This window comes from Nylanderia fulva, unplaced genomic scaffold (assembly GCF_048542155.1).
Source record: "Nylanderia fulva isolate GAGA-0341 unplaced genomic scaffold, ASM4854215v1 Scaffold64, whole genome shotgun sequence".
In the NCBI taxonomy this organism is placed as follows: domain Eukaryota; kingdom Metazoa; phylum Arthropoda; class Insecta; order Hymenoptera; family Formicidae; genus Nylanderia; species Nylanderia fulva.
The window spans coordinates 712,555-738,856 of NW_028190742.1; the positions used below are offsets into that span (position 1 = coordinate 712,555).

General features: G+C 40.8%; 3 protein-coding genes and 2 long non-coding RNA genes across 5 annotated transcripts; 2 read left to right on the forward strand and 3 right to left on the reverse strand.

Annotated features, from left to right (window-relative positions):
- The first annotated feature begins 176 nt into the window (after positions 1–176).
- LOC114945765 (uncharacterized) lies at positions 177–3,285 on the forward strand. Its single transcript, XR_014925972.1, has 2 exons — positions 177–2,950; positions 3,038–3,285. It is a non-coding gene; the product is annotated as an uncharacterized LOC114945765 (long non-coding RNA).
- A 2,599-nt stretch (positions 3,286–5,884) lies between these two features.
- Positions 5,885–7,537, reverse strand: LOC114945768 (uncharacterized). The gene is made up of 3 exons (XM_029322067.2): positions 7,317–7,537; positions 7,111–7,246; positions 5,885–6,964 (listed from the first exon to the last, which is right to left on the reverse strand). Exons 1-3 carry the CDS (start codon positions 7,461–7,463, stop codon positions 6,420–6,422), a joined length of 828 nt encoding a protein of 275 aa, XP_029177900.1. The 5' UTR covers positions 7,464–7,537; the 3' UTR covers positions 5,885–6,419.
- A 2,340-nt stretch (positions 7,538–9,877) lies between these two features.
- LOC146720685 (uncharacterized) lies at positions 9,878–10,546 on the reverse strand. Its single transcript, XR_014925975.1, has 2 exons — positions 10,216–10,546; positions 9,878–10,070 (listed from the first exon to the last, which is right to left on the reverse strand). It is a non-coding gene; the product is annotated as an uncharacterized LOC146720685 (long non-coding RNA).
- A 2,033-nt stretch (positions 10,547–12,579) lies between these two features.
- On the forward strand, positions 12,580–14,509 carry LOC146720686 (uncharacterized). The gene is made up of 3 exons (XM_085488146.1): positions 12,580–13,682; positions 13,751–14,123; positions 14,504–14,509. The coding sequence occupies exons 1-3, from the start codon at positions 12,580–12,582 to the stop codon at positions 14,507–14,509; spliced, it is 1,482 nt and encodes a 493-aa protein (XP_085344272.1).
- Positions 14,510–18,674: 4,165 nt separating this feature from the next.
- On the reverse strand, positions 18,675–19,280 carry LOC146720687 (uncharacterized). The gene has a single exon (XM_085488139.1). The coding sequence runs from the start codon at positions 19,251–19,253 to the stop codon at positions 18,675–18,677; it is 579 nt and encodes a 192-aa protein (XP_085344265.1). The 5' UTR covers positions 19,254–19,280.
- Between the last annotated feature and the right edge of the window lie 7,022 nt (positions 19,281–26,302).

The window sequence follows — 26,302 nt, forward strand, 5'->3', positions numbered from 1 at the left end:
ACCTTAAAGCTCGTTGCCGTGCGCATTTCCTCCTGACTTCCCGTGGGCTGTAGATGCGTATAAGACGCATTAATTCAACGGAGATTCAAGGAAAGTAATCAAAAAAATTTAGCAAGTATAATTTGTAATCTGTAATAATTTTACTTGACAGTCACGCACACTCACGCACGCACGCACGAACGCACACGCGCACACACACACACACACACACACACACACACACACACACACACACACACACACACACACACACACGCACGCACGCACGCACACACACACACACACACGCACACCCACACAGTAAATATTATTTACATATTTTAAAAATACGTTACATTTATCACGTATACGTTACAAATATTACATAATAAATCCAATCAACCATGTCGAAACGCAAATGTCTGTCGCGTATTTCAGCGAGGTATCGCCGTAAGTTAATTCGAGAAGAGAGTGACGCATTATTTTCACTTGTCTTTAATGAAGAACGTAGAGCCAATTTGCACGAAATTAAAAATAATTTTACTTCGGATAATTCGGATAATAATGAATGTAGATCCAATTCGCACATAATTTTAAATAATTCCGCTTCGAGTAATGATAATGATGACTCTGGGAATGTTAATTTGAATAATACTCTTTTCGAAACACAAGAGGCAAATTTAACACATTCTAGTGAAACGAGAATCTCCGAATCTGATGTTTCTTTAAACAATGTATTGCCACACTTTATCAGAGAGGATAATAATTCAGAAAACGAAAACAATGATTTTGAAACATTTTTAGTACAATGGGCTATTACGCATCGTATTTCTCATGTAGCTTTATTACATTTATTGTCTGGTTTAAAAAAAGTGCATCCAATTTTTTCTAATTTGCCAAAATGTGCAAAGACATTATTACGTACACCACGATCTTCTAACGTTATTAATGAGATATTTCCTGGTCAATATTGTCATTTGGGTATGGAATATAGTATTTTGCAATTTTTATCTAAAAATAATAATTCATCTTCTATTAAAATTCAAATCGGTATTGATGGTTTACCAATATCTCGATCCAATTCAAATCAATTATGGCCCATTTTAGGTCGTATTATGCCTCACGGGAAAGTATTTCTTATTGGTTGTTATTTCGGCAAAACCAAACCAGCGGATGCAAATCAATTCTTAGAACAATTTGTAAAAGATGTTACAGTTTTAATTAATGAAGGCATAACTTATAACGAAACAACATTCCCAGTGTCGATACATTCTATCATTTGTGATGCTCCGGCTAAATCTTTTATTACGCTTACTAAAGGACATACTGGTTATTTTAGCTGTTCGAAATGTACAATTGAAGGTGATTTTATCGCTAATAGAATTTGTTTTTCCGATTTTGATTGGCAAAAAAGAACAGACGCTAACTTTCGTAATCAAACCCAAGAAGAATACCATCTCGGTCGTCCTATTCTATTGAATATTCCAAATTTTTACATTGTGTCTCAAATTCCATTAGATTATATGTATTTGATATGTATCGGCGTTGTTAAGAAGCTATTAAAATTATGGATATGCGGTCCTCTTAATGCTAGATATTTATCCTCGCAACGAATACAAAATATTTCCAAATTTCTTCTCGATATCAGGCATTTTATTCCGAAAGAATTTGCGAGAAGACCGCGAGAAATTGAAGATTTTGCACAGTGGAAAGCAACCGAATTGAGACAATTTTTGTTATATACCGGTCCCGTTGTATTGCAAAAAGAATTAAAGCCTGATGTATTTTCCAACTTTCTCACTTTGCATGTTGCTGTTCGTATTTTATGTCAAAATAATAGTACGGCTGAATATATTGAATACGCGAGCAAATTATTGAGATATTTCGTTGAATGTTTTATTAAAATTTACGGGCCCGAATTTGTGTCTCATAATATTCACGGGCTTCTACACATTACTGATTGCGTAAAACAATTTGGGCCGTTAGATACTTTCAGTGCCTTTCCGTTTGAAAATTTTATGAAAGAATTAAAATCTATTTTAAGAAAATCTGAAAAACCATTGGAGCAAATTAGCAATCGCTATGCGGAAATGAGTTTTTGTAAAGTAAATTCTGACAATGTTAATATTTCACAAATAAATGTAAAGAATCCACACGAGAGAGGACCGCTAATATCAGGTTGTTTTAATCCACAATTTTCGAAGATTGAATTTCCTCATTTTATTATTTCAGTCAAATCTCCTGATAATTGTTGTCTCATAGATAAAGATATCGTTTGTTTGGAAAATATCGCAACATCGAGTGAAGGCAATTATATTGCAGTAGGTCGTAAATTTAAGGTTGTCGAAGAACTTTATAATAATCCATGTAGTTCTGTTCATTTGGATATATTTAAAGTGAGTAAATTATCTGACATTCAAGTCTGGCCTTTACATAAAATTAGATCTAAATTTATCAAATTGCCATATAAAAATGAAAGATATTTCGCAGTAATACCGCTTATAAGCACCGCACATTTATAATATTTACATATTGCGCTCCGCTTTGTAATATCTTTTATAAATATAAACTTAAAATAAATTGACAAAATTTAAATAAACTGACATTTAAATAAACTGACAAAATTGTGGTTGAGACAACAATTACATATACATAACAAATGCATATACATAACAATACACATATACACAAAACACATCTATATAAATTGATTTCTTTTTTTATTACAATATTACACGCAGAAGCTCTTTTTTAGAATCGCATTGGAAGATGTCGAATCAAGGCTTTGTCGTCGCAGAATTCCCGGATGGTATTCAAGTAATACCAAAAATTTGGTTGCAAAATAAAGATGAATGCAAATATCCCTCGCATTTTAAGACGGATATAAAAATCCGAAAAGCGGTAGAGAAACAGGAGATACCAAAGTTTGATTGGCCCGCATTAAAAGTTATAAGAATTTTTGGCGAATATTGTAAGTACTATATTTAAGTATAGGGTTTTACTGACTTTTATAAATATTTTACTTATTTATAATATTTAATGTTTATAATATTTTCAGCGTCCTTACAGAAGGCTTATGCGAAGGCAGATAAAGCTTTATACACGTCAGATATGGACACGGAAAAGGAAGCAAAATATTACTGAAAACAGAGCGAGAAAAATTTACTCTTCGTCGGAAAGCGAAGAAGAGTCTGGTGTAAATTTGCCACCTGCTCCATGTCCTCTTGCAAAACGTAACGTTATAAGCATTTTCATTGCGCGCGCATATATACATACACACACACGCATTCAATGTATATATATTTTCTTCATTAAATATATGTATGTATATATATATGTAAAACTCTCTTATATCTCTTATATTTAACATATTGTATTATATATTTTATACATACATTTACACATATATATTATACATATATTTTATTTTATACACACACATACACACGCACGCACGCACGCACGCAATATTCGTACAACGTCACCTTTGCATATGAAAATTTTTTATATGAGAATAAGCGTTCATGTTTGTCAGTATAATTACAATTAGCATTACTATACACATAATTGTATCTATAATATATATATATTGTTTTACCGACCTAATTTGTCTAATTATAAGACGTCCTCGCGTTACTCGGGTAAAATATATATATGTATAATCTGGAAAGATTTTTTCGTAGAAACCGAAAATGGAGCGAGAAAATTTTTCGTATGCGAAAATGATGCTGCGCGATCCCTCTGATTGGTATATATTTTTAACTGTGTAAAAGTATATACCAATCTCACATACACACATACACGCACGCACGCACACGCACACACACACACACACACAATACACACACAATTTTCGTTCAGCGTCATCTTCGCATACGAAAATTTTTCATAAGAGAATAAGCGTTCATGTTTGTCATCATTACAATTAGCATTACTATACAAATATTTGTATCTACATATTATTTTATCGACCTAATTTGTCTAATTATAAGATAATGTCCTCGCGTTACTCATCGGAAAAAAAATATATATATGTATAATCTGGGAACATTGTTTTTGTATTGAGACCGAAAATGAAGCGAGAAAAGTCTTCCTTTTGTAAATTCGGTATGTTATCTTTCTTTGTCATTCTAGGAGTTATGTAATAAAGGTCGCAAAAAAATTTATATATATATTGAAAATACACTTGTAGTAATTTTATATTAACATATTGTATTATATAATTATACTTTTATTTATAAACGTTATCAATAAAAATATATATTCTATTATAAAAAAATTGTCTACGTTAATTTTCATTAATTATTAGGAGATATTTATTTATCGAATTAATTTTTAAATTGTTGAATGTTTTTTAATCATTATTTATTTATTTGCGTACTTGTAACAGTAATTTTATTAAAAACTAGCTAATGTATTTTTTGCAAGATTTAAAGTCATTTCAAATTCAATACTTTCTATTTTTAATTAAAAAATTAAAAATTTTTTATATTTAATAATAAATTTTATAAATATTACAGTTTAATCTAAAAAGTTTTGATTCATACAATTTGTTAATCTTGCTATTACAATTGTATTATTATGTAAGTATATTTTTAAAAACTGTTTTAATAAATGTTACGTATATATAAGTTAAAATTGAATAATATATATATAATTACAAATTTTTCAATATTTTTTAAAACATTCTCAGAAATCAGAATTTTAAATAAAACTTAATTTTTATTTTATTCAATGCAAGGATGTATAAATCTATCATATATCCATAATAGATGTCTAATGTACATCCATGATGGATTTGTAGACGATATCTATTGTGGAGATAGTATGGATATCTATTAGAAATCCATCTGTTGTCCACCGTGGAGGTAGAGGTCGCATGGAGGTATGGAGGTTATATGGACGTCCATTGGATGCTTTGTTCCGTGTGGGATATATATATATACACGCACATATGTGCATAAGCATATATAAAATTTACAAAAAGTAGGTACTTATTAGCCTTGCTACGCTACTGCCTTCTGCTACGGAAGGCCAGAAAGCATTTTCAGGCCGCATCTCGCGTATACCGGCACGATAGAGAAACAAGGAGAACACGTGATTATCGGTCCTTGTCTCTCTATGGTGCGTCCGCGTGAGCAATGCAATGGTGTATGTACGTGTACAGACATGCACCACTACATAAAACCCGAGAATTGGTTTCTCGGCGTTAGCAACACTGAAATCGGAGTTTCGCGTTGTCACCGCGCAAGGTCTCCAACATCAATTCGGAGTCTGGCCGGACGACCTGTCGACCCTTAACAGTACCTCCCTCGTCAGTGATGTAATGCAAGATTCACACATATTCGATATTTTTAAAAATCAAAATTTTCTGATTGGATATCGAACGTCGCACATCGAATATCGGACGCTGTGTGAATCCTGCGTAAAGAAAAGGGGAGATATGAGGTCTGTTTGTACTAACTGCACTCTTGCACAAGTTTAGGACTGCGTTCAGAAACAACACTCGGGAGCACCTGATCTCCCAATTGCCGTTCAAAAACCAATCGAGAGCACTATAGTATTACCATAGAAGCACGGTTCTTGGTGCCCCGGGTCGCTCGAGCTGGGATACTTTGCTATAGTTTACTCACTTATTCTGTACTATCTATAGCATTTCAGTACAGTATACGTGACGTAAACTATAACAAAGTACCCTAGCTCGTGCGACCCGCGGGATACCGAAAACTAAAGTCACTAGATTACAAAGTAACGCAATTAGGGGGAAAAAAGCTGCCATTTTGACTCCACGCAACGCGGCCGTTTCAATTGTATATAATTGTATATATAATCCAATTTTTTGTACGAAAGAAAATAAAATTGTAAATTATATAAAAATAATTTTTATTTATGTTTTTTTTCCATTTGCTATGGCCATTTTCATCGCAACCCTTCTACTGCTATGACCAGCTGCTTTTTTTACATCACTGCTTACTTTTTTTAATGAAAAATGAATTCTTGTTATTACAAAATTTTTTATAAATTTATAACCAATATTATGACACGAAGGAATAAAGTTTATCGAATATTCTTATAAAAACATTGTTATAAAATCATTGACTTTTAATACATTAAAAAGTAAGTTAATCTCATTTTTCCGAAATAATAGTTCGCACTTATATATTAAATTATATATCTCCACGCTTGGAAATATTAAAATATTTTCTTTATATTCTCTTAACTTTATATAAAAACTTAGATTATTGTAGCTAGAATTGTTGTTAGAATCATTCGTAGTCACAAGAACATTAAAACAATTATTGCAATGTGTAAAATTTTTCTGTATTTTAAATAATAATGCACCTATTAAATAATATAATGCAGCTTGAACTGTATTATTTAAATCAGTTTCCTTTTCATTTCCAAGCAATGATTGATATATATTTATATCCCATAAATTTTCATTGCTCTGCAGACATCTCTCTTTTGCAGAGAAATTTACCTGGCTTAAATTTTAAGCCTTGTATGCGACTTTGTAGAGTGCGGATACTTGGATACGGTAAATGCTGTCGGAGCACCTCTTCGTAGCCTTTTTGACCGCAAGCTGCATAAAGTTTCAATGCTTTTGTAATTGTATCTGCAGACCATGATGTTCCTCTTTGTGTTTTACGCGTGATAAAGTCCTTTTGATCTTCGTTAAATATTTCATTAAATCTTGCATTTTCTTTTTGCAATTTTCTTTTTAAGATATTACGTTCCACCACAGTCTTATTTAAAGATTTCTTTAATTTTTTTATTTGTTCTTCAAAATTTTTTATTATTTCATCAAGATTTTTATTTGATGCAGTATCGCTCATTACCACCACATCGGTTGCTTCAAAATGATTTGATTTATTGGTACCACAATCTGTGGATATAATTTCCAACTCAGTAATAGTATTGTCACCATTATTGATATTACTGTAGGAATTGTCATTCAAATTATTTGCATTGTCCTCGTATTTATCTACAATTATTTCAAATAAATAATATTACAGTAATACATATGTTCATAAGAAAATGATTTAGATTATTATACCTAAATTGTATCTTTCTTATATATCTAAGTATCATTGAATTATGTAAAACTTACGAGAATTATAACATTCTTACCATTATTAGTACTCATATTGTTTGTTACTTCATTGGAATTATTTTCTAAATGTAATAAATTAGGTTTTCCATATGGGCGGAGCAATTTTCTCTTATCTGCTCGATTGTTCTCAAATTGATTTTCATCAAAATGCATCTGTAAAATTAATATAATAATTAGTATTGTAAGACAAAAATGTTTTGTACGTTTGTAATTCATTAATTACCTCACAAATTTCAGCCCTTTCTGGCAAAGTATCTCTTCCAATTAATTGAAGCCATTCATGCCTTCTTTCTTTATTTTTCGGAACACGAAATAACCGAAATCTTCTTTCGCTGCGATTATTGCAGTCTTTAACACAACAACCTGGCATCTTGATACCTCTTATTTCTCTTCATGTGCGAAGAAGTTTATAACAGGTTATAAAGACTGCACTTAAAGTAGAGATGATTTACACAATGTATACACTATTTACACTTTTCGACACCATCTTGACTCCCATGTATCTTATGAATTGCGTTACTTTGTAATCTAGTGACTTTACCGAAAACCGTGCTTCTATACTCGTCTATATTCTTTGGTATTTTAGGTCAGTATTCACAGTTGGTTCTTATATTTAAGATCGTCTTAAGCCCTTGTTCAACCAATCAAATGGCCGCATATCATCTCTTGATTAGTTGAACGAGGTTTTAAGACGATCTTAAATATAAGAACGGACTATGAATACCGCCCCTCTATCGAATGACTTTCCCACCCTGCTCTTTCATAGGCCGGTATTTTTCTTCTTTTTCTGTATGGCTGCTAAGGCATCTGGGGTATTCGCCTATATGCCACAATGTGCTTTAGGCTGGTATTTATAGTCCGATCATAGTATAAGTAAGAACAGTAGTTACACTCCCTGATGGGTAAATATATGTACTCGCGCATGTACGAATCGCACAATTCATAACATGGCGGCGATAGCAGTCTGGTAGTGTTGCAGCGTATAATGTAAATAATTTGTAATATTTTTGCGTTTTGTTTCCGCTATCAAATTAATATAAATTTATATTATCTATTTTATTAGTGATTTCGTAGTATTTTGTATTAGTACAGATAAAATGCTATATACATATAAAATGTCGAGTTTCTTACAAAGTAACCTCAAAATAAAATTTATATATATATATATATATTGCAACGTCTTTTCCTGTGCCGAAACGCCAAGTTCGGTCAGGGGAGCGTTCAATTTAAATATTCTACTAATCTGAATCTAAATACGGTGAAATTCGGTAAGGAAAGAATTACTTATTCGTACTTAGGTACATTCGGTACTCACGGTACAGTTGGGCGCCAGGCGCATGTGAACGCGCCACGATACTACTGTGAATGGTACTTAAAGTCACTTCTTCAAATTTCATACAGAGTCGCGGGTCTATAGGAGTGATGGGTCTATAGGAGTGATGGGTCTAGGGTTGAGAGAGAGATATAGAGAGACATACACGTGGTGTTATAATTTGACAGAGATATATATATTTGACACTTAGGATTTACAATTTGACATCTGATAAATACAATTGGATAATATCATTAGGTAACAAACAGTAATATATAAACTAGCGGTAGGGAACAAAAATATAATATCATAAGATCGGCGGATATCGGTATTTCGGAATTGATCTACAAAATTATTATTAATTATACAATGTGAAACATCTTAGATAATTTCGCGACAATGATATACCAACGGGATAAACAAAGACAAAATCGGTAAACGTTATGATGGTCCAACTTATTTTTGCGGACACGCGGTATAGACAGACGTCACAATAAGGGTGCATTCGTTTATGCAGTGATTAGCGCATCCACTGCGCATCCACTGCGTCTATTATCTGCGAGTCACGTGACATCATTTACCGAACGATCACCTGCGTGAATTGACTGCTCAGATTGTAATTGGAGTGCGTAAGTAAAGAAATTTTAAATAAATATGAATTAACTTAGAAATAAATATTTTTTATCGGCTCTCAATATAAACAATATAAATATGATGGTTTCTAAATCGGCCTAAGACCCATAGCACGAAAAAATTACAAAAATTAATTATTCGGAACTGTATCTCTTGGTACGAGATTACTAAAGTTCCATATATTAATTAATCTCGAACTTACATATGGAGAAATAAGCGCGAAAAATATAGGTCCGAAAAGTCGCTGAAGCGGGAATCAAACCCGCGTCTTTCACTTTCCGGGCGACTGCTCTTACCACTAATAGCTATTTAGACTTTTCGGACCTATATTTTTCGCGCCTATTTCTCCATATGTAAGTTCGAGGTTAATTAATATGAAACTTTAGTAATCTCGTACCAAGATATACAGTTCTGAATAATTAATTTTCGTAATTTTTCGTGCTATATGGCTTTTAGGCCGATTTAGAAACTATCATATTTATATTGTTTATATTGAGAGCCGATAAAAAATATTTATTTCTGAGTTTATTCACGCCTGGCCTAATCATGGCGTTATTTACTAACATCTACTAAAAAAGCAAATGAAAAATATAGGATCGAAAGAGTCTGAATAGCTTAGTGGTAAGAGCAGTCGCCCGGAAAGTGAAAGACGCGGGTTCGATTCCCGCTTCAGCGACTTTTCGGACCTATATTTTTCGCGCCTATTTCTCCATATGTAAGTTCAAGGTTAATTAATATATGGAACTTTAGTAATCTCGTACCAAGAGATACAGTTCCGAATAATTAATTTTCGTAATTTTTCGTGCTATGGCTCTTAGGCCGATTTAGAAACCATCATATTTATATTAAATATGAATTATTATTTGAATAAATATAATAAAATTTTTAAATAGGTTGAAGGTTCTGACATATGACGTGTGCACATAACATTTTCAGACAGTGATGACGGTAGGATTGAAATGTTGCTGAATGTAGACTTCTCAGATTTTTCCAAACTTACTGGGGACGAAGTAGCTTGATAGCTAGGAATGACTGTAACAGAATTGCATCTTTATACAAAGCACATTTTTTTTAAACAGATTACTTTAAATTTATATTCTTGATAAAAGTGCATCTTTAAGTTAATTGGATCGTAAATATAAATTAACAGACTTCATAATTTTATTGTATTACTTACCTTGCATTACTTTTAGTTTTGTAGGATCTATTTGGAGGAGTTATTCTCCACCTTCTTTGTTCTGAACTTTTATAACATAACTCATAATTGAAATAATTTTCAGGCAACGTTTCCAAGTTCAATTGGCTTAACAATGGAGAAGACTACATTCGTTTACGCAGTAGTCCGCAGTACTGCGAGCAAAGCATCCTAAGCAGGACCTCCGAGATGGCTGCGCAGATAGGCAGCAGCTCTGCTTAAACGAACAACAAACTGCGCTGCAGTCGGTTGCGCAGGTGGAGTAAACGAACGACATTTGCGGCATTCTGCGGCAGTCACTGCATAAACGAATGCACCCTAAGATACTCCGAGACACGGTGCGGTATGCAAAAAAAAAGATAACAAATAGGTGACGGTAATTTCGTGACTCTTTCGCACGACTCTCTCGCCGAGTCGAAAAAAATGAAATATTTAACAAACTCGCGGAGAACGGCTACACGCAAATTCGGAAAATCTAATAATCGAGCCTATAAGAAACGTGACTCTGAATATCTCGGTAACCCGAATTTATGATAATTACTTTCGAGACGATGGACTGTCGGCGGCACTTTTCGGAGAGGGCTCGGCTCGCGAAACGCAAAATCGGCTGGCCCCGCGATACGATACTCTAAAAAAGAAAAGAGAGAGACCGCTCTCTCACACACAAAACGATACGAAAAATGAGAGAGTGCGGTACTCACGGTAATTACGATATACGATCAATACCTACGGTACCAACCAACACGGATCTACGACTACTCGAGAGGCGGCTTACAGTTTCTGGCGGTGAAGTCTGGTCCTCGGGAGTAGTTATACTAGGGGAGTTCTAACCCAGTGGCAATGAGGGGGGGTGAGGGGCAGGGGGAATCGGGGGCGAGGGGGGTGACGTCACGCGGGGGAGGGGGTCTTATCAGTAGATAAGCTTATCTTTTAACGTATAAGACGGGCAACAAGAGCCAAATCGCGGATGACAATGCGTTATCCTAACGAAACTAAATAATTTTTCCGTTAGAATTAAATACCGGTGCACAAGGCACCAAATTTTACTTGGACACGGCCAAGATTTTAAATATGAAATAATCTCATATTTGAGATTTAATTTCAATACCCCTTTTTTTTATATATAACAGAGAAAAGTATAGAATCGAAAAGATCTGAATAGCTCAGCTGGAAGAGCAGTCGTCCGGCAAGCGAAAGGTCTCGGGTTCGATTCCCGATTCAGCGATTTTCGGATCTATATTTTTCTCTTGCATTCATTTATTTATTTTCCGTAGGGGGGTTAAAAAAGGGGTATTGAAATTAAATCTCAAATATGAGATTATTTCATATTTAAAATCTTGGCCGTGTCCAAGTAAAATTTGGTGCCTTGTGCACCGGTATTTAATTCTAACGGAAAAATTATTTAGTTTCGTTAGGATAACGCATTGTCATCCGCGATTTGGCTCTTGTTACCCGTCTTATACGTTAAATTTATATTTATATTACAGAGCCTTGTTAAAACTCTTATAAAGCTTATCTTTTGTTTATAAACATATCAGATTACCTGATAAGGGGATCATATTACCTGATAAGGGGATCATATTACCTGATAAGGGGATCATGTTACCTGATATGTTTATAAACAAGATAAGATAAGGGGATCATGTAATCTGATATGTTTATAAACAAGATAAGATAAGATAAGCGGCGTCTTTGAGCGGTATCTAAGTTTTCATAAACAAGATAAGATAAGCGGCGTCTTTGAGCGATATCTAAATTTTTATAAACAAGATAAGATAAGATAAAAATTCTACGAATGGCTGCCGCCGTTTCTTAATCCAGGCTGAGCGCCGACAATTGGATATCTAAGTTTTCTCTGAAAATCCAAGATATCTATTACAGCGATATCTATTACAGCGATATCTAAATTTTCTCCGAAAATCCAAGATAAGATAAGATAATTCTGCGAATTATTAAGAACAAAAGATTTGCCGACAATCAAGCGGGTTGATACATGATCCATACAGATTGCGACATGTTTGCGCAGGATCTGACGTGTCTTGCGACGGGGTGAAATTTACACCAGGAAGGTAACGGGCGGCCTTATCTATGTATTTCTAAGAATTATCAGCGGGTAGATATCGCACAAATATTTCTCGCGAATTAACAATTGCATCATCATCCCAAATGGGATGATCAAAGGCGAACAAAGGGATGATCGGGATATATAATGAGGACCGATGCAGCTGCCGGGCCATAGTACCACTGGCGAGCGCACGCTTCATTCGAGGTGCAAGAAAAAAAAAGTTTAGTGTGCAAAGAAGTTTTTTTTTGTTATAAGTGTGAAAAAGTGAATTTTTTACAAAAATGGAGAACGTTGAGCGCGACCTGTTGGAGCGTTCTCGCCAAGTTGCTAACTTGGGCGAATATTTCGGATGGCTGCAAGAGTGCGAAGAATTTATCGAAGAGCTGGAAGAACGCAGCCGTGCCAAGCGTCCGCGTCTCTCGATTGGACATAGACAATCTCTGGTGGCGAGAATAGCGCGACTCGAGGGTGCAAAGGTGCGCTTGCAGAGACGGTATGTCGGTGAATCCATGCCTAGTGGCGGCGGATTCAGTGGCGGCGGCAATAACGCGCAAAGACTCGTTTGGCGCGAAATCGATACGGCGTTCGATAGCCGTATACTGACCGGTGCGATAATTAACGCAGACCACATCGAACCGCGTCAGTTTTTGGAAAATGCCGCAGACATTGTAGTCGAGAACGTGGAGAATGTGCTGCAGAGACACATCAGTGTAAAAGTGAACACTGTTTTCAACGGTGAATTTGTGTCCGGTGACAAGCGCGCCAATAAAAGTATTAACACGAGAAACTTTGAACTCTTTCGCACGTCCGATGTACACGAGTGGTACGAGCGCCGCGTAATCGAGCCCACGCTAGCATCGCTAGAAGAGTTCCAGGAACGCGATAGCGGCTGGGCATTGTCGCGGATAATAGATTTGACAGTGAATGTAAATAAGTACAATTCAATGCGCGCAGGGTGCCATGTCAAATTACCGCAAAAAATTATGGCAAAGAGAGCGGTTGTTAATGTGCGATCAGCGGACAATGCGTGTTTCGCATGGTCGGTGGTGGCCGCTCTGTACCCCGCTGAAAGACATGTGGAACGAGAATCCTTCTATCCGCATTACACCACAGTGCTGAACCTCCAAAACATTGAGTTTCCAGTGACTGTGAATCAAATTAAAAAATTCGAACTTGCAAACGACATCTCCGTAAACATGTACATCATCGAGAACGAGAACATCGTCCCGTTGCGTCTTTCGGAAAAAAAGAAGGACAGGCACGTCAATCTGCTGTACGTGGAGGACGAAAACAGCGTTGGACATTTCACGTGCATAAAAAATCTGTCTCGCCTCGTCAGCTCACAACTGAGCAAAAAACATGGTCAAAAATATATCTGCGATCGGTAAGTATATATTAAACTTAAATTATATTTTAATTAAATTTTCATTAAATATTTATTAATTTTTACAGATGCCTACATTATTTCGGAGCGGTGGATAAATTGCAGGCGCATATGGAAGATTGCGGGAAACTGAACGACTGCGCTATCCGGCTGCCGAGCGAGAATGACAAGTGGCTCAGCTTCGACAATTACACGAGGAAGGAGCGGCTTCCGTTTGTAGTGTACGCCGACCTGGAGTGTGTTTTGGCAAAGACCGAAGATGCCAAAAATCATCAACACCATCAAGTGTTCAGCATCGCGTACTATGTACAGTGTTTGTACGACAGTTCGTTGTCCGCGTACAATTCCCGCCGTAGTGTCGATTGCGTTGCGTGGTTCGCCGAACAGCTTAAAAATTTAGCAATCCGCGTAAAAAATATTTTAACGACCAATGTCCCCATGGTAAATTTAACGCCTGACGAGTGGTTAAAATTTCGCACCGCGACGCATTGTCACATTTGTGAAAAACCGTTTGACGAAGACGATACACGCGTCCGCGATCATTACCACCTCACCGGGCGGTACAGGGGTCCTGCGCATTCAAATTGTAACTTAAATTACAAAGAATCATTTTGTATCCCTATAGTCTTTCACAATCTGTCCGGCTACGACGCACATTTTATTGTCGAGGACATAGCCACAGCGTTCGAAGGGGAAATCGAATTACTGCCGATAACAAAGGAAAAATACATTTCATTCTCGAAGACTGTTAGATTGACACAAGATAATAATTCGAAAAATTATATCAAATTACGGTTTATCGATTCGTACAAATTTCTCAGCGCTAGTCTCGACAAATTAGCGTCATTTTTGGATAAAGAAAAACTAAAAATTTTACATTCGGAATATCAAAATTTAACTAGTGAAAAATTCAATTTATTGACACGGAAGGGCGTCTTTCCGTACGAATACATAGACTGCGTGGACAGATTACAAGACACATGTTTACCGCCGCGCGACTCATTTTACAGTTCCTTAACCGGCAACACAGTATCCGAGAGTGATTACGCGCACGCCGAGACCGTCTGGAGCCGATTCTCCCTTCGAACGCTAGGCGAATATAGCGATTTATATTTAAAAATTGATGTCTTGTTATTGGCCGATATATTTGAGAATTTTCGCGATAGTTGTATAAAAAGTTACGGACTCGATCCCGCGTATTATTATACTCTCCCCGGATATACATGGGACGCCATGTTAAAACATACGAATATAAAATTTGAATTATTAACAGACATTGACATGGTAATGTTTGTCGAACGGGGTATACGCGGCGGCCTTAGTCAATGTTCAGGCCGATTTGCACAGGCTAATAACAAGTACATGCAATCGTACGACCCATCGAAACCCTCATCGTACCTCATGTATTTCGATGTAAATAATTTGTACGGATGGGCAATGTGTCAACCATTGCCGTATGCCGATTTTCGGTGGGTCGACGATATATCGAATTTTGACGTATCATCTATCGCGTTCGATTCGCCTATAGGCTATGTTCTCGAAGTAGATTTAGAGTATCCGCGGCATCTTCATGACACGCACATTGACCTACCGTTTTGCCCGACGCGCGATAAGCCGCCCGGCAAGCGGAAGTATAAACTCCTCGCAACGCTTTGCGATAAGAAGCGCTACGTGATACACTATTGTAATCTACAGCAGTGCACGCGCCACGGACTACGCATAACAAAAATATACCGCATACTACAATTCACGCAGTCAGCGTGGCTGCAAAAATACATCGAACTCAACACGCAGTTTAGAACACATGCAAAAAACGATTTTGAAAAAAATTTATATAAATTGATGAATAATGCGGTATTTGGCAAGACGATGGAAAATGTGCGCAATCATGTGGATGTAAAATTATTAACAAAATAGGACGGACGGTACGGTCCAGAGGCAATGATCGCGAAACCAAATTTTCATAGTACTAGCATATTTTCGGAAAAATTAGTTGCAATTGAATTACGCAAACTCGAAGTTAAAATCTACAAACCAATCTACGTCGGCATGTGCATACTCGACATATCTAAAGTATGCCTTTATGAATTTCATCACGAATACATGTCACCGCTCTATCGTGACAATTGTAGAGTAATGTACACCGACACGGACAGTTTAATATATCAAATTAAATGTCAAGATGTCTATGAAAATTTGAAACGCGATATCGCTCGATTCGATACCAGCGACTACGCCGCGAATAATGCGTATACCGCTCGCGAATAAAAAGGTGCCGGGTCTGATGAAAGATGAGAATAACGGCGCGATAATGACCGAATTTGTCGGGCTTAGAGCAAAAATGTATGCTTTGCGGGTGGACGGTAAAAAAGACACTAAAAAGGCAAAAGGTGTCAAAAATAACATCGTAGCGCGTAGTATAACATTCGACGATTATACGCGTTGCCTTAATGATGAAATAGAAAGGACGCGTCAGCAGTCATGCATAAGATCGAAATTACATAAAGTGTATACCGTCAGCGAGACAAAAATTGCTCTAAGTCCCTACGACGACAAATGGTATGTCGTACCTGAGTCGACTGACACCTTGCCGTGGGGACATTATAGAATACCGTTGTAAATTATATTTATTATATTTATTATATTTATTATACTTATTATATTTATTATATTTATTATATTTATTATATGTATTATATTGTGAGGATGTATTAATGAAAAGTATATATATTTTTTGTTATATATTTTATATATGGTATACAATATATATATTATGTTATACAATGATTGAATAAAATACGTTAAATAACATTGTTTTTATGTATCTAAGAGTTGTGCGAACTGTCGAATCCCAGCCATTTCACGTAAACCTCGTCACCCCTCCTGCGCAGTATTTACTCCACGAGGTACACATCCGGACAATTTGCGCGATGCAGCTCGTGCTCGTAAAACGCTCCAGCGATAGATGTCTTGCGATAATCCTCGAGAAGATATGTTACGGGATTAGTATGCTGCACTTTAACAATCTTAAACACCTCGGTTGTCCAATTTGGCGTGTAACCCTTCTCGAAAAGTTGTTTGTACTTGCTGACGCGTACCTGATCACCTACTTTGAACTTTGCCGGGCCCGCGATTTTTACACGATTGTACACGGTAGCCAAGAGTCTTTCGGCGATCGCGGGGGTAACGTCGGCGGGTCGCATACCAATCGTTCGATGCTTGCGTCCGTTGTAATCTGATACGAGGCGTGGCAGTATGTCGAACCACTTGTAAGTGCCATTCAGCGTAAACATCTTCCACATGTCGTTCTTTAGCGTGCGATTGAATCGCTCGACGACCGACGCCTTCAATACCGAATATGTCGAATAGTGATTAATGTCATGTTTTCGCATAAGTCGTTGCACATCGGCGTTGTAAAATTCCTTCCCGTTATCGGTTTGCATGTTTTTCGGACATCTCTTGCTGTCTCGAATTATCTCAGCGATTGCGTCAGCTGTCTCGCTTCCTCCTTTACTCTTGAGTGGTACAGCCCACGCATACTTGCTCAGCACATCGATGACGGTGAGTATGTAGTGGTAACCTCTGTTGAAACGGGAGTACGGACGCATCTCGACAATGTCGGCTTGCCACAGATCATCGTATCCTCGCACTATGACATGCCTTCGAGGGAAATTTTTTCTCGCTGACGCGTGCAACTCGTTTACCAACTGCCTTCTCTCCAAACTATGTTGCTCGTTGTTATTTTCACTATTCATTCTCGTTCTTTCACGTTCGTACCACGTTGTTTTGGTGTTCTTTCACGTTCGTACCACGTTGTTTCGGTGTTCTTTCACGTTGTTTCGGTGTTCGTTCACGTTGTTTCGGGGTTCGTTCACGTTGTTTCGGGGTTCTTTCACGTTGTTTCGGGGTTCGTTCACGTTGTTTCGGGGTTCTTTCACGTTGTTTCGGGGTTCTTTCACGTTGTTTCGGGGTTCGTTCACGTTGTTTCGGGGTTCTTTCACGTTGTTTCGGGGTTCTTTCACGTTGTTTCGGGGTTCGTTCACGTTGTTTCGGGGTTCGTTCACGTTGTTTCGGGGTTCATTCACGTTGTTTCGGGGTTCTTTCACGTTCGTACCACGTTGTTTCGGGGTTTTTTTACGTTCGTACCACGTTGTTTCGGGGTTCTTTCGGGTTAGGTAGTCGTTATAGCGTTGTTCACTCCCGTCCTTGACCCATTTGAAAATCGTCTTTGACTCGTTTGCAACCTTTTTCACAGTCGTTTCTGATCCGTTCGCAGTCCGCTTTTGAATCGATCGTAACCGTCCCTGACCTGTTCGCAACCCTTACTGAGTTGGTGATAGCCTTGTATGTAACCTTTAAGGACTTGTTCGTAGCCTCGTTCGCAACCCTGTTTGACATGATCGTAACCTCGATCGTAGCGGTCGCGTTCACCACCGTTTCCAGGTCGTTCACTGCTGCTTCCGGGTCGTTCACAGCTGCTGCTTCCGAGTCGTTCATTGTTGCCACTCATTGTTGTTTGGTAGCACGTCGATCGTAACCACTCGAGAATCCCTTCTAGACGTTTCACAACTGTTTGATAGACGTTTCCGAGCCAACCGCTCATTAGATGTCTGAGATAGTGTTTGGCGCACGCAAAAGTTCTTTTATCGCAGTCTCCAACGCTCGTACATCCTTCTCTAACGAAGCCAGCTTCTCATCTAACTCTTTCTGTTGGACCATCAATGTTTTAAAGCACTCTTCCAGGTACAATTTGTTGACGGCATCGGTATCCGCCTCAGGTTGCGCTACACGAATCTTGCGCGATCTCGCGTCAAAATCTGCAGCGACGCGACATAGAGCGTTTTTACGCACACATCTTCTCATCAATGTGTGCCAATGATCGCCGTTTGTATCAATTCTCCTCTCGAATAATCCAAATTTATTGATAGACATTTTTTTGCAATGCTTTGTAGAGTGTCACGCGATGGACTGAATAGATTGCCGGGACCCCGTTTAATTTATAATAATGCCCGCTTCCCGCAGTTCCTCGATGATCGACAGGATCTCGTTGTCGTGCGCGTTGTTGCCGGCTTGGCGCGAAGCGTCGAGCAATCGTAGGCGATCCACTAGCTCGTTGGGGTTGTCCCAGTGCACGTAATCAATCTTATTGTCGGTTAGCGTCATAGCGCGAGGCATTCCAGTGCCAGATTTTGGGCTCTCCACCCGCGTCAACGGTGCGATTATATATTTGTACTTGTCCCCCTTGCTACTCTTCACACGACCTTGCGCATCAAAATTGCGTTTATGCACGTTTGTCGCCAATAATATGTGCTTGTATTTTTGCAAATCGTCCTCCTGGTAATCGGGTTTTTTCTTGAAGATCAACTCGTACAATCCGGGCGTTCCAATGTACCGCGTGTCGCCTATGATTATATTGTCATCTTTGTCAATCGCAAATCGCTTGCTGCCGAGCCGCATTTCATTCTCGCCGAAATAGACTCCGTATACATTATCAATTTCTTTCTTCTCATCAGCACCGAGGAGAGCGTCCATGTATTCTCGTCCTAATGGCCCCAAATTCTTTCGCATCATTTGTCGACCTTCCGGCGATCTTAACCAGTGTCGAAGGGGTATTTCGGACAGGTTACGCGTGGTTTCCAAAACATTTTCGTCTACGAATGCTTTGGGTATCACAGGTTGTGCGCTTATCGGTGTAAAGGTTATCGACAGTGAAGCGTCCAATGGCTTCGAAATATCATATTTTCTCTTTTTCAATTCCTCCTCTTCCTCTTTATATCGCTTGATAGTTTTATGTTTTCTTTTTTTCGGTGTCTCCCCCTCATACTGTGTCTCGATCTTCACACCGTCGTCGTCGTCGGTGTTAGGCTCGTTTTTCACCGAAATCGTCGCGTTGTCGACAATCTTTTGTAGCGGCTCGATAATAGGTTTAAAGTGAGTCTTGACGGCGATATCATCATCGATCTTTCCGGTCTTCAGAGCGCGGTGTTTCTTGCGGATTGATTCGGCCGTCTTCGCAATCTCCTTGGCAACCTTTTCACGCTCGCGAATATTATCAGCCATATCGGCAGCACTCTAGAGTTTCTCTCGACCGGGAGGATTGTTGGCGACGACTAATGGCTCTGCGGTATCGCGAACTCGTTAAATCCTTTTCTGTATCGCCCGTTCGTAAGCGAGCTGTCCTTGTCTATCACTAGAAATCCATACTTTTGTTGCCAACATGTACGACATAACTCACTGAAATCCTCATACGACATGTCGGTATTCACGTGATCGTTGTACACGTGCTTCAAATTGGTGGCGTCCTGTTTAAATAGGATTAGCAGGTTCGCGTTGTCGCGTATAAGATGTTTCGGTATTCTCGCGTATGTCTGACAGAGATAGAAGCAGTCGATGTTCGAGTGGCGCCCCATTGAGAAGTACTCTCTTATCGTATCTTGCTTGTCGCATGCCACGTCATCAAAGACAAAAATTGAATTTGGACATGCCTCGCTCGGTGGAATGACGTCACTGTTATTGGAGAATGTAAAGTAGCCGATTTTGTCAATCGGTGTCAATAAATCTTCCAAATAGCGATATTTCGGCTGTTGCAGCGATTTCGAGTACACGTACACGTTCTCGAAACGCACACCGTGCGGACTTTCCAGCAGGCTTATCAACACGTTGGTTTTACCGCAGTTTGAGGGGCCGCAAACGATCGCGCGTATAGTTGTCGGTAGCATCGTACCGTGTTTGCGCACACCTTCGTTCACACTGCAGCGTACTCTGTCGTCGTAATTCATCACTCGTATCGTCAGAGGTTGTTGCACGAATTTCATTTTCTCACTCCCGATTTGACCTCCAACGTCCGCCTATTTATAGCTGCGCGGACTCGCGCTTTGCTCAGTAATGTCTAGAGATTGCAACGGATGTCAACGAAAATAGGCACAGGTGTATTAAATCGTGCGATAAACGCACTTCCGGTCGAGCTTCATATTCCCGGCTATCAATTTTGCGGCCCGGGAACTCGTTTGGAAAAGCGATTGGCTAGAGGTGATCAAGGTGTCAACCCATTGGACGCGGCGTGCCGTAAACACGATATAGCGTACTCTCGGAGCAGCGAACTCACCGAGAGACACGCGGCGGATAAGGTACTCGCCGAGAAAGCGAAAACTCGCATCGTTGCGAAAGACTCGAGTCTCGAGAGAGCCGCGGCCGCAGTTGTCTGGACAGCGATGAAGGCCAAGACGAAGCTCGGCATGGGCTTGAAAACGAAAAAGAGGAAGACGAAGAGGAGGGTACTTTCGGCAGCGAAACGAGGCGGATTTTTACCGATTTTACCAATGCTGGGCGCGCTCGGATCCCTGGTCGGCGGAGCGGCTGGCGTAGCAAAAGCGGTAAACGACAGAAAAGCCGCGCAACGTCAGTTGCAAGAGATACTACGCCACAATCGCGCCATGGAAGACCGCGGACTGTATCTCGCCCCTTACAAATATGGACGAGGAGCGAGGAAAAAAAAACCTCAAAAAAACGTTAAAAATGTCGCAAGGTGTAACTACAAATGTGCAATTGCTACAACTTGCAAAACGTATGCACATTCCATATTTTAAAGGTGTATTTATGCGCAATAATTTACCGATAAATGGCGCGCGAGAAAATGAGAGTGGTATCGTCAATCTGGACAGCACAGACGGTCCTGGCACTCATTGGGTGGCGTATGCAAAAAGGGGAAATCGCGCAATCTATTTCGACAGTTTTGGCAATCTTCGACCACCCGAGGAATTGGTGCGATATTTAAACGTGCGAGAAGAAATGCGACGAGTAAGTATAACTTTTTTGTATCTTTTATATATTTTATATCTTTTAATTTTATTTTATCTTTTTTATCTAATTTTTACAGCGTTTCGCTGGAGCCTTGTGCGGTTCGCATACTTGGAAGACGATACGCATTGACGGCAACGGAATTCAAATTCCTCGAAATCGGCATCAGAGTGGATCCGCCGAGTTATGTGGAGTTCGCCATAGGAGATCATCGGGGAAAACAGCTATTACTATCTCTTGAAACGTGGAAAGGACTCTACGAGCAACGCCACGCTATTCACAATTACCTGAACAATGACTTCTCCTCCAACAACGATGTGTATAATTGCATAAGTGTCGGGCCGCTAACAGTGCGATTTCACAAGATAAACGGCACCAAGCTCATAAGTCTCGAATTAGCGGACGTGCGCATAATGATGGTCGAATCGACGTTACATCGTATGTTCGAGCTCGATTCATGTATTGAAATAATGTTCGATCGTTTGACGAGGCTCGTCGCAACGGTTGATATCAAATATACTCAATTCTCCAATATTGCATCCACTGTAACGAATGCGAGAGAATTGTCGAATGCGATACGCGCTAGCAATGCCTTCAACATGCACCAACTTGTCGATTGCGAGCTGGTGGCTTTAGTTTTTAATATGTAATAAAACTTTATATATAATTATGTATTAAATATAAGACAAATAAATACTTATATGTATATATCATGGTGTACTTTATTTGCGCGCCACCCGTTACATACTTTGCGAGAGAGCAACCACTAGAAAAGAAAGAGACAGCGCGCGAAAAAAAATCGATATTATTATCTTATGAGATAAGACATCCATGCTGCGGCAGAATCGATAATTTTATCTTACGAGGCGCACGCGACATTAAGAGTAAAAGAGACGCACGCATTTCGAGAGAGAAGACGGGTATCCAAGCCTGGATTTAGCGGCGATATACGCGCTCTCCCGTCGGAGCGAGAGAGAGAGGTAGCGCGCGGCGGTATACGCGCTCTCCCGTCGGAGCGAGAGAGAGGTAGCGCGCGGCGGTATACGCGCTCTCCCGTCGGAACGAGAGAGAGGCAACGCGCGGCTCGCGGCGAGAGCGAGATCCAAGCCTAGATTTTGTGGTGAGAGCGATGCTGTGGCGAGAGAGTCGGTAGCTCGCGTCGAGAGAGAGATCCAAGTCTGGATTTTGCGGGAGAGGGATGCTGTGGCGAGAGGAGGAAAAACATTTTTTTATTTTAATAAAATGTATATTTTATTCAATATTTTTTTTCTTTGTACATTATTATTTTTTTCTTTGTACATTATTTTTTTCTTTGTACATTATTATTTTTTACCCCGATCATTCCTTTGTTCTTCAACGTATGATGCAATTATCTCCGAAAGATTTGCTATTATCTCCGAAAGATGATCTTCGTCGAAACAAAAAATAGCGGCTGTTGTCTATCGACATGTTTACACCTTCCGCGAAGACATATCTACTCTCTCAGAACACGTTGATATCACATATGTTGTACACCTATTTAATCAGACAAATAAATAGGCTGCAACAAGTAATCTGACGATGATGATGATGACGACAATGGTGATGGTCTCGGTTCTCTCCTATCTGACTCCTCTATTTCTTGTCCGAATCATAATTAGATGATTGTGTTTTGCATGATACCGATGGTAAAGGCATATCCATGTCGGCAAAATAAAGGTTGTTCACAGTGAAATATTCTGCACAATTTTTGTAGCGACGCTGATAACATGCGACTCGCTTGTGTCGTTTAGACGATCTGGTGCATTTGGATAATCCACCAGTCACTCTTAAAATGTCTTCGTGCGTTTCCAGGAAATAGGCAACATCTCTTGTATGCGGTTTTTGCACACCAAGTTCGCGATTTCTTACGAATTGCACAACCGAAGTCACCACTTCACGTTTAAAATGAAACGGGTCATCTTTTTTTTCATCATAATAACATTCATCGAGATGTCTATACCATCTCTCAACATTCTCAAAACACCTCAAATGATCTTTTACCGCGTTCTCCATTTTTTATGTCTGGCACTTATTCGCACTTTTAACCTCAGCCTATTTTCGCTGACATTCGCTGCAATCCCTGATCATCGGTGCTGGACCGTCAATATGCGTTCGCATCCACGGCCGATTGTAGTGTTCGAGGCAGCGACGATATGTCTGAACCTCCGGATCCGTCTTGATATGCTCCGGAAGCTTGTCCCACAAATGCTCTACGAAATATCCGCACTTTTGCAGTAAAACAATCTTCGGAATATATTGTAACTGTTCGGCACTTAAACTGAGAATGTCGGAAGCACTTGATAGTATTACAAACATTCTGCACCCCGAATGAAGAGAGCGTGCGCTCGCCAGTGGTACTATGACCCGGCAGCTGCATCGGCCCTCATTATATATCCCGATCATCCCTTTGTTCGTGGGATGATGATGCAATTGTTAATTCGCAAGAAATATTTGTGCGATATCTACCCGCTGGTAATTCTTAGAAATACATAGATAAGGCCGTCCGTTACCTTCCTGGTGTAAATTTTACCCCGTCGGATCCAAGCCTTTTTTTTTTTTTATAGTGAGGAAATTTGCTTTAACCAACAAATCGTACCGACTGGGCCCTGAGGGAGGGCGCAGAAGGCGTGTGGGGGATTCTCCACCTCTGAAGGAGGTGGCCTGACCCAAACCTAAAACCTCACTGAAACCCTTGCCTTGACGGGTATTGTTCACCGGGAACCGCTTTCGCATAAACTTCCAGTGGACACCCTCGGCCATGACCCCTTTCGGGGCTCTTCCCCCTGGAAGAAGGTGGTGTTTCTTCCAGGAAATACTCTTCCCGCGCCACTCTCCCTACCTGGGAGAGGGCAGCAAGAGGGAGCCGGGTTCCGAACCCCCTCTCTTCGTCCCAGGGACAGCGTGCAATGGGATTGGAGCCCTCACTCCTCACCCGTGCCGTCCCCGACGGAAGCGGTAAAAACCGCCCGAACATTAACCACAAGACGTCACAGGACGTCACCAACTATACATGGACAAAACATATACACGTCCACAAACTGAAAACCAAATAAAGGCCACAGGCCCAGCCCTCGAAGGGCCAACATAAAAGGCCCAATGGCCAACCACAATAAAGGTGGGAGAGGATAATACTCCCACCTGTGAACGAAGGACAACAACGAAACTAAAACAAACATGAACTTGGCGCGGGTGAAAGAGACCGCGGAGTCACCTCTCGGCAAACCCCCCGGTGCTCAAACACCCATCGCCGCTACCAACTACTACATGAACTTGGCGGGGCAGAGAGACCACGGAGTCACCTTTCGGCAACCTCCCCGGAACTCCCCGCACCCACCGCTGCACACTACGACAGAAGGACAAAAACGACACTAGACGTTGGGAGCAGAGCTGCAGCACGGCACAGGGAGCCACCTCTCCGTGACCCTCCCCCGCCCCCGACTGCAGTCTACTCCCACCCACTCAGGGCTATCGGGAGCCCCCCCAGCAGGGGGACCCGGAGCCCGCGCGCGCGCCGAGGCAGCCTCGGTCTCCATAGGCCGTCCCCCATCAGGACAACCCGGAGGCCGGCGCCTGTCTATCGTCCCGGTGTTGCGTTGCCCGGGCGGAGGGGGGAGCGAAACGCACCCTTGCCCACCCAGGACATGGTCAGCCGACCTCCCGCCGTCCGCACAAGTCGGACAGCGAGGGGTGGCGACACACCCCGCCGCTTGGTGTCCCTCCACACCACAGCGGTAACACAACCGCGAGCGGTCCACCCGAGACGAGCAGCTCACCCGCGCATGCCCCAACTCGAGGCATCTGAAACACCTCAAGGGGCGGGCGCTAAGCAGCTCCACCCCCAGGGTGTTCCATCCTACTTTTACGCTACCCGCCAGCAAGGCTTTACGACCAATTGCCACCGGGCAGCGCACCCATACTGTGCTCCAAGGGGACCGCGGCAGAGGCCGGATCAAACCAATCCGGAAATCCCCCGCGCTGCATCCCCCCAGAGACACCAACGCCTCTAATATTTCTTCGCGCGTGGTGATCCCCTCCCCCATAGTCCACGGAGCCTAAGCTCCGTGGTTTTCTGGGGACGGGAGGACCACCACGTCCTTCTCCGAAAAGACCTCTCGCAGCTTACCTGCAAGTAAGTCGGCCTTTTCCACCGTGCCTTTTCCAGGGACCTGCAGAAGTAGACCCCCAGTCACACCAAAACGCATTGACATCGGGCCAATGCCCAACTTCTCAGGGTCGACGCGCGACTTCGCCTCCCTCAAAATGTCCGAGTAGGACCTGCCTCCCGTCGAAACGAGCTGCACCGCCGACGTACTCGGAACGCGTGCAGCCCGCGCTAACGGCCCCGCCGAACATCCGGTCCGGAACCAGTAGGGTCGGACACACAAACCCCCCCAGGACCCGGGCCCCCCACCCCCCCGGCAGCCGAAACAGCCACCGACGGGGACGAAGACGTCGGATCCAAGCCTGGATTGACACGTCAGATCCTTTTTTTTTTTTTTTAAGTCAGGAAATTTGCCAACCAAACTTCGCGTCCTGACCCTTGAGGGAGGGCCAGGAGGCTTCGTGGCGGATTCCCGCCCGTAGTATAGGACTATCGGACGGTGGTACCAGCCTAAAACCTGACTATAGCCCCTGGTCGTTGACGGGTATGTCCACCGCGGAACCGCTAACGCATTACTTCACGGTGGACACCCATGACCTGGTCCTGTTAAGGACACATTCCCGGGCAACTGGAAGAGTTGACCCGTCCAATACCCTCACCCCGAGAGGGTAAATAGGGGGGAGCCGGGCTATCAGCTCAC